Source organism: Austrofundulus limnaeus, unplaced genomic scaffold (genome assembly GCF_001266775.1).
Source record: "Austrofundulus limnaeus strain Quisiro unplaced genomic scaffold, Austrofundulus_limnaeus-1.0 Scaffold361, whole genome shotgun sequence".
NCBI lineage: Eukaryota > Metazoa > Chordata > Actinopteri > Cyprinodontiformes > Rivulidae > Austrofundulus > Austrofundulus limnaeus.
In genome coordinates, this window is record NW_013952763.1 from 218521 (window position 1) to 227431 (window position 8911).

At 40.2% G+C, this 8911-nt stretch overlaps 1 protein-coding gene and 1 gene segment (V, D, J or C); one reads left to right on the forward strand and one right to left on the reverse strand.

Annotated features, from left to right (window-relative positions):
- LOC106528133 (Ig heavy chain V region B1-8/186-2-like) overlaps positions 1-2664 on the reverse strand; it is a gene marked incomplete at its 3' end in the record, with an annotated part of 8527 nt that extends 5863 nt beyond the window's left edge. The window contains 2 exon segments of the V gene segment in view: positions 641-687; positions 2634-2664. Coding sequence covers positions 641-687; positions 2634-2664 — 78 coding nt within the window.
- map6d1 (MAP6 domain containing 1) overlaps positions 2560-8911 on the forward strand; it is a 7814-nt gene continuing 1462 nt past the window's right edge. The window contains exons 1-2 of the mRNA XM_014023266.1: positions 2560-3178; positions 4506-4812. Of these exons, the coding sequence (XP_013878720.1) occupies positions 2751-3178; positions 4506-4812 (735 nt within the window). The 5' untranslated portion in view covers positions 2560-2750. The remainder of the gene's footprint in view (positions 3179-4505; positions 4813-8911) is intronic.

The window sequence follows — 8911 nt, forward strand, 5'->3', positions numbered from 1 at the left end:
GGATGGATGGATGGATGGATGGATGGATGGATGGATGGATGGATGGATGGATACTAAAAAAATAGTTTTTAATTCCTTGATTATATTCATTTACAATGTAGAGATATATGGATGGTGTAACTTGTTTTAAAGCTAAATAGCTATTTATATATTTGTTTATTTTGATATCAGTTTGGTTTTAAGTAAAATCTACAGCATGCCAGTTTAAGTATTATTTAGCATGTTTTCACACTTTACAAACTGTTTGCTCTGTTTATAACAAATCTGATTTTTTTTTTTTTTGGGGGGGGGGGCTAGTTCATTAATTTTATCGTTGGTTTCCAAACTTGATTAATTATATAGGAAGCCGTAATAAACTCCTTTAATAACAGATGAGACCTTTTCATGTTTTTTCCCGATGCTCTTGAACTTCCCTCGGCTGACAGTGGTGAAACTGCGCATGCGTCAAAGACCAGCTACGGAAGCCGCAGACGCTTCAAGCTGATTTTAAACGATTTGCGGCGCTAAATAAACTTTAGTTTAAACATTACTCACTTGTTAGTCACAAACTCCTCCGTAGTTTTGCTGTCTTTCGTTTCTTCGGTAAAAATGAATTTTTACCCGAGATTTGACTCCACGTGCTGTAAATATGCCAGTAAACAACAACAACCCCCTGACCGCTTCGAACAAGTTTACTGGACAAACTTACTTAAACAAAATAAAGCATAAAAAATAAGTTTTCCCAAGTTTAAAAAACTATTTTTTAAAAGAACTATAATTAAAATGCAGGAACTTTTTTTCTGTAGATGTGTTTTGGAGGCGGAGCAACACGTTTTAACACGTGGGTGTCCTGCAGTCATGCTGCGTTCAAAAACTTCCTGAAAACGTGGTTGATTTCAGTGGCGCCTTCAGGTAACCTTATTGACAAAAAAACTTGTCTTTTTTCTAAGAAATACATTCGTTCGGAATAAAACACGCGCATATTGTAGTATTTAATTATTATTTGGACAGACAATAACTGATGAATATTTTTTGTGAATCTGAAATTTTATAGATGTCCTGAAAATGGTTTTCAATTTATTTCGGTGTATCTTTACCTCAGAGAAACTATTAAAACTGAAATAAAGTTATTGTATTACCTTACAGCATGAAGCAGCCTGATCTTTCAGGACCCCATCCAACCTGGGGTCAACCGACTGTTTCCTTTAAAGTTTATTTTGATTGTTTCTGCACATCTACTGTCCTTAAACACGTAACTGATAAATGGTTACACACACAATATCTATTTGTTGATAATTGCACCTGTTTACTTATCTAGACCAGTGTTTCCCAAAGTTGGGGTCGGGACCCAAAGTGGGGTCCCGAAACATCAAGGTGGGGTCCTGAAAAGATTTTCTGAATTAATTACATTTTTGCCTTAGTTGTTACAAATGAGTGAGGTTAGTGTATTTAAAATGGATAAATGTAGTATAAAAATATTATTACTATGTCCATGATTAGTTGACCTGATACAAATGTTTATCCTCCAAAAATATCTGGGGGCACAGGTCTCTGCTACTGTTATTTTGTGGGTCAAAAGCTGAAAAGTTTGGGAACCACTGCACTTTGGTTCCCAAAGTTGGGCTTGGGACCCAATTATGGGTCATGAAGCACCTTGGATAATCTCCAGAAATCAATTTAAAGGGTGATAAAATAATTGCTGATGTAATATTTTCCTTATAATTATTACAAAAACACAAAATAGTATATACAAGTATTTATATTTGTGTATAAGCTGTTTAGATTGTCAAAAAGCCTGTGTTTTTAGGGTTATTAACAAAGTTTGTGTACTCAGACCAGTAATATTTGGGGTCACAAGTTTTTGCCATGAATATTTTGTGGATCAGAAGATAAAAAGTTTGGGAACCACTGCTCTAGACAATGATTTCTGCCCAGATATAAAAGCCTTTCTGCTCCTGGTGTCATTTCTCACTTCAGCCTGTAGAGGGCAGTAAAGGTCTGCAGGTCATCTTTTAGCTGATTAATCAGCATCTACAAAATAAAAAAGCATCAATTAACTTAACCTTTATTAAAAATCAAAAACTAAAATAAATAAGTATCAGTACATGTGATAAAACACAAATTAAATGATTTATTAAAAAACAAACAAATAAACTGCAGTTAAATTCATTTAGTTTTTTGTGTATAATTGTCTTTTACTTTTGACATAAACACCTCAGAGCATTGTTCCTTAGTGCAGCTTGTTCTGAAAAGGAAAAACACTTAAGACCTTAACTTGGTTTAAAGTTAACATATATCAAGGTTTCAGGGTTATTAATATCAGGATGCAGTCTGTAACAGAAATGCAAACATAAAAAGCAACATTTTAGGTAAAACAAAGTAACTCACTTTATAAACAACCCATAGAACTGCAGAAATACATAAAATACAAAATGTCAAGTTTCTGATTAGTTCTCCTCTTTATCAGTTATAACTCCTCTCAGCTGACTGATTTTCAAATAGGCGCCTTTAAAAAAAGACATGAACTGAAACTGAAGGTTTCCTCTGATTCTGGGTCCAATCAGACACCAGCTGGAGCTGCAGAGCTGGGCTCGGATAGTGGAGGTTGTGGTACCACGTGAGAGGAGGACTCAGACCTGCTCATCTGTGCTGACACTCCTCCTGTGTGCTGTCTGCTGACACCATGGTCTCCTGGACCCCCCCTGCTCCCCCCTCACACACACACCATGTCTGAACCCTGATCTCGTCCTCCTCCTCCCCTCAGTCTGAGGATGGCCTGGCCGTGCATCAGCAGGGTCTGCTGCCTGGCTCGCTTCTGGAACCAGTTCGACAAGTCGGACCTGTCCGTCCCGCTCACCATCCAGAACTACTCGGACATCTCGGAGCAGGAGGTGCGCTCCGTCACCAAGCAGCTCACCGACTCGGAGTCCCGCCCGGCCCCGGAGCCCCGCGCCAAGCCGGGCTCCCCCCCGCAGCGCGCGAGCCGGGGCTCGTTCGGGGCGCGGAGGGACAACAAGCCCCGGGAGGACTACCAGCCCTTCCCCAGCGTGACCCAGTACAAGCAGGACTTTAAGCCCTGGCCCATACCCAGGAAGGAGAACTTCCCCTGGATCAGTAACGGGGGCAGCAGCCCGGGGGGAGAGCAGAGGAGGCGCGGGGAGCAGCAGGTCCCGGAGGACAGCACCACCAGCTCCTACAGGTACGTTTGTTCTGTTTCAGGACCAGGAGCTGTCCCTGACCGGGACACGGGTCCTGGAGTCTGCTTTGGTTCGGTTTCTTTCATCTGAGCAGCTGGACCGAACCGGCTGATGATGGGAACCAAGAGAAAATGATGCTGATCAATAATAATAATTAAAAAAAAAAACATTTTCTTTAATAAGACATGCCTGACTTTTAGATTTTAGCTATAACTTTTATATTTCCCACATACATTTAACTTTTTTTCCATCCATCCATCCATTTTCTTCCGCCTATCCGGGGTCGGGTCGCGGGGGCAGCAGCTTCAGAAGGGAGGCCCAGACCTCCCTTTCCCCAGCCACTTCTTCCAGCTCCTCCGGGGGAACTCCACTTTTTTTATTTATAGTAATATTCAAATCATGAATTTATTCAATGTTATCTTTAAAATTTGCTTTTGTTGCTCAATATTTGTCTTTTTGTCCTGATGCATCTCATCTCATCTTTATTTGTCTTTTTATTAAACTTATTAGCCTTTAGTTAGTTTTTGCTAGTTTTACCCAACATTTTTTGTCTACTTTTTCATTTATTTTAACTAGCCTTTTGCTAATTTTAGCTAAACTTTTGCTATGTTTCCTTTAGCTACTTTTGTTGCCAGTTTTAGAAAMCTTTTGCGACTTTAGCTTCTATTTTAGCTAGTGTATTATTTTTAGCTTTCAGCTTGTGTTCTGCTATAACTTTTAGCTTTTCTACTCTGCCTTTGTTATTATGTTCCTTTGAACTTTTAATTAGCATTCTGCTTTTATAGCCTTTAGTTGTTATTTTTGCTTTGTTAGGTTTTAGAAAATGTGCAGCACTTTTCTTTAGCTTGTGTTCTGCCTTTGTAGCTTTTAGTGTTTTGCTCTTTGTAGCWTTTAGCTAGTGGTTTTCTATTTTTCGTCTTGTGTTGTGAAAATTAGCTTAGTTTTCTGCATATTTAGCAGTTAGTGTTTTGCTTTTTTTGACTTTTAGCTGGTGTTATGTTCCTTTTAACTTTGTTAGTATTCTGTGTTTTTAGCCTTTAGCTAGTGTTCTGCCTTTTTAGCCATTAATGTTTTGCTCTTTTTAGCTTTTAGCTAGTGTTTTGCTCACTTTCACCTTGTGTTGTGAAATCTAGGTTTTATGGTATTCTTCTGTTTTTAGGTTTTAGCCAGTGTTTTGCTCCTTTTAGCTAACGTTCAGCTTCTTTTGGCTTCACTAACTCAGTTTCAGCTTCAGTTAATGTCAGCAGTCATTCAGCGTTCTGGTCTGGTTTTTAGATATGAGGAAGCTTTTGTCTCCAGCCTCCATCTGATGCAGCTTTCCTCCTCCAGGGAAGAGTACCGGCCGTGGACGGGGGCGAAACCAGCCAGAAGTGTGAGGAAACCCCCCCTGGCCCAGTACTCCAGCCCGGGGACAGAGCCCACCCACGTCCCACGTGAGACCAGCTACCAGGCTGCCTACAGCGGGGAGGTCAGCAGGTCCACTGGCCTGCATCAGGTGGAGCCCATCCTCCCATCTGCTGCCTCCAGCATACAGCCCCCTCCTGCCACCCAACACCAGGCCGGCAGCTCCCCCTCCAGCCTCCAGCAGGGCATCCTGCCTGAGAGGACCGAGGACAGCGGGACCACCAGGAGAGAAGTAAGGACACAAATACTGACTGTAACCACAAGTTTAAAGCGCTACAGGAGGTGATGCAGCATTCTGTCGTAAAGCAGCTCAAAGTGACCCGGCTGTTCAAAACGGGTCATGAGCTTGGTTAGGTAACACTGCTGGATCCTCCTCACTCTGAACTGAAAATAAAACCAACACGATGACATCTGTGCTCCGTCTTACCGACAAATCAATTCTGTCCAACAGCTTTTTTTTTTTAGGATCTTTTGCTCATGTTTGTTATTTACACTGGAACCACACATAACAGTAAACACACATTAATCACAGAGTTAAATATATCCCAGGTGCTTCAAGGACACTGAGCTGGTTTCAGGTTAGAATGAACGGGTCGAGGCGATGGAAGACCCTCACCGTCCTCCTGGGTCCGACGTTGGGTGACGGTTAATGAGACGTTTTAGAGTCTCCAGAGGTTTAGTGCCATCCCTCTTCCTCACCCACAGCGCTCAGCGCCATCTGCCAGCACGCAGAGCTGAACCGGGTCAGGTAGTCTGTCTATCTGTGTCAAAACAGCTGCCCCCAATAAGCTGAAGAGCATTAGGAGAAGAAAAGCTAGATTTGTGTTTGTGTTTGTGTGTGTGTGTGTGTGTGTGTGTGTGTGTGTGTGTGTGTGTGTGTGTGTGGTAACCTCATTTTCTGTCCTTGCTTTTGTAACTTAATCTGCTCAGAAAAAATAACTAACGGTTAGTTTTCTGTGAAATAATGCATATCGCCCATTTTTACGCAACTTTACCTCAGTRTCTGTAAAAGTGACTGAGATAAAGCTGTTTTTGTGATGGCTAAAGTCAATATTCAGTTACGCATGCAGATTCAATAAGTGATTTTCTTAAAAACTGTGGTTTTTGAGACATTTTGATAACAGACAGGCAAAGTTGACTTCAACTGTAAATGCATTTTTTTAGGCAAAAATCTCATGTAAAATATAGCGCTTCAATTACGTAATGTGAATGACTCTCAGCTACAACTACAAAAACAATTTAGCAAAATAAATGCAAAACTGACTGAGTTATAGCCATTTTTTATGTTTTCTATGCTCGGTTGACTGTGGCGGCCATCTTGAATTGGGCTTTCATCAAAAGTTGATCATTTCTCGAGGTTTATCCAGTGATTAATTCTTGAATGTTTCCTTGAAATCTGTCCAGTGGTTTGTGGGATATTTTGCTAACAGACAGAGTTGACTTAAACAGTAAATGCTAATGTCTTTACGTAAAAATCATGCATAAAATGTAGCACTTTTAGCTACAAGTACAGCAAATTTAAGCAAAATAAATGCAAAATTGACTGAGTTATAGCCATTTTTATGTTTTCCAAGCTCAGTTGACTGTGGCGGCCATCTTAAAATAGGTTTTCTCCAAAAGTTGAACATTACTAGTGATGCATTCAGTGATTAATTCCTGAATGTTTCATTAAAATCTGCCCAGTGGTTTGTGAGATTATTTGCTAACAGACAGACAGAGCTGACTCTGAGTTGTTAATGGCAAAATGTTCAACAAAGATATTGCTCAGTCTGTTAAAGCACCCAGAGTGTGTGTTGGGGATGACTCTCAGCTACTGAGTCATGATGAAGATGATGATGAAGGAGGTCAAAGGGATGTCAATGACAGCACACGGACTCTAATAATAACAACGCTGACACAGTTTGAGTCCCGCTGCTGGCAGAGTGTGGCAGCTCTGCAGTTTGTGTGTCCGTCAGTGTTCATTCATTACTTAATTCTTATTTATTTAATTTTAAAATCGGTCAATCTGACAAAAACCAGGCCTGGCAGCAAATCAAGCTGATCTCAAATAATCCACGGAGGTCACCTCACTGACTCACCACCTCCTGCAGAGGCGTCTGACCAGGCAGCACACAAGCTCTCAGCTCTTTGGGGGCACTCAGGTGCAACGTTTTGATGGTATTCTGTTAAAAAAAAATAAAAAATAAAAAAAGACATGCATTCGCCTCTAGCAGGCAAAGCTCGTGCATTAAATCTGGAGCAGATCCGCTGAGTTAAAGACTGTGACTGTTCATTAAAAAGAAGACACTTCAATTGTCCCAAATGAGCTGCTGAAATCAAATCAGTCCGCTCCTGGTGACAAAGAAAAGAGGGCAGCTCTCGTTCAAATCAATTAGTCAAATTATGCACTCGCCCATCAGGAACAGATAGCATCCATCTCAAGAGATAAAAGCAAGAAACTGCAAGCAAAAAAAACTGATGCCTTTTTTTTTTCTTTTTTAAAGAGAGAGCTGTTTGTTCTTGAACTCACTGAACTCACAAACCTCATTTAAAACATCCCAGAGAGACGTCATGGTTTTTTCTTTTTTTCTTTTTTGGGATTAAACGTGTGCACAATGCTAGGATTCAAACCTGGGAACACAACAGATTTAGGGGCGTAAGTAGTATAATCTGCAGCGAGCGTCAGGGACGAACAGGACGAAACAACCGGCTGAGGGGGAAAAAAAAAAAACTTGTCAGGAAACGGTAAAGCAGATTCCTGCTGCCTTCAGAGTCAGCAGCTGTAAGAAGCWGCAGCCCCTCGTGAGGTTTAAGGACTCGTGAACACAATATGTAATGAGGCTGTGTGCTCCTGTTGCAGCAGCTCAGATGATGGAAGTGCTGCTCACAATGATCTAAAACTGAATAAAGAGGATTAGATYGCCTGTGGGGACAATGCTTCCTGAAAATGATTTTTTTCCTTTTTATCATTTTTTTGTACTCACTTTAGTTACCACAAGTGAGAAAGACATGTCTGTTTTTGTTACTTGATGGGGACTAGGGGTGTAAGAAAATATCGATACACTGAAATATCGCGATATTTCATTTCCCGATACTGTATAGATATTCTAAAGCCCTGTATCGATTTTTAATTAAGGTTTAAAATGTCAACCTTCTTGCCAACGGTTCATTTTCATGTTGTAGTTCAGCCTCTGACMACTAGTTGGCAGCAGTGAGCCAGCCATTTGGTTCCTCTACCTCTTGAGCGCCAGAGAGTAAGGGTAGCATTAGCATTGTAGGTAAACATTAGCTTTTCTTTTTTTTTTTTTTTTTTTCAGTAAGAGGTTTTTATTTAATTGAATTTTTGGACAAAAAAAATCACAATATTTCACAATATATTGCCTTGCTTACAGTATCGCAATACATCGGGATACATCGTATTGTGACCCCTCTGTTATGATATGTATCGTATCGCCAAATTCTTGCCAATACACAGCCCTAATGGGGACGTTTTGACCATTTTCCCAGTACACACATCCTTGTTAGGTTAGGGTAAGGGGTCAGCGTAAATGAATGGAAGTCAGTGCAAAGTCCCTATGAGGATAGAACAACAAACATGAATGTGTGTTTTAATCACATTCTTTCACAATTTTGTTTAAGAGCAGAAAATATGGTTCACGTTTTTTTATTCTTAACTCCATTTTTTTCTAACATATTTAAATGCTCCCTGTTTGGCTTTGCTTTTCAGTCCAGCTGCTTGAGCCAGTTTTTTATTGCCGGCCTTCACCTTTTGGCCTGCGTTTGTCTGTTAGCAAAATATCAAAAGCATCACTAAATGAATTTGAAYGAAACTTGCAGAAAGTAACACTTAAAGGTACATCTTCATGTGWTTAGCGTTTTGAGTCGTTCCAATTCAGTATGGACTCCAAGCTGATCAAGATTAGTAAACACAGAAATAGCTGTAATTCAATTATTTTTTTCGCTATTGAAGTAAAATTCGATGCGGTCCTAGCTGAGAGTTATTTATGATAAATATTAGGAGAACTAACAGATTTTAATCAAATTAAAAAAAAATCATTTGGTGCATATCTAAAACTGATTAACCTTTTGGAAAAAAAAAATACCATACAAGATGGCTTCCTCAGCCAATCAACACAAAAACTTGTTTTACGAATTGTACAGAAAAACCTTGATGGTCGTAGCCAAGAGTCGTGTACAACACAAACTGAGTGAAATTCCATCTGATTTTATTGACAAGGTTGGAACAAACTGTTTACGTAAAAGCATTTCCTGTTGACTCCCTGCCGGAGTGAAGGGAGGGATAGTTGGAACGTTCGGCGAGGTTCTTCTCGGCAAGTCAAATGACCAAAAAT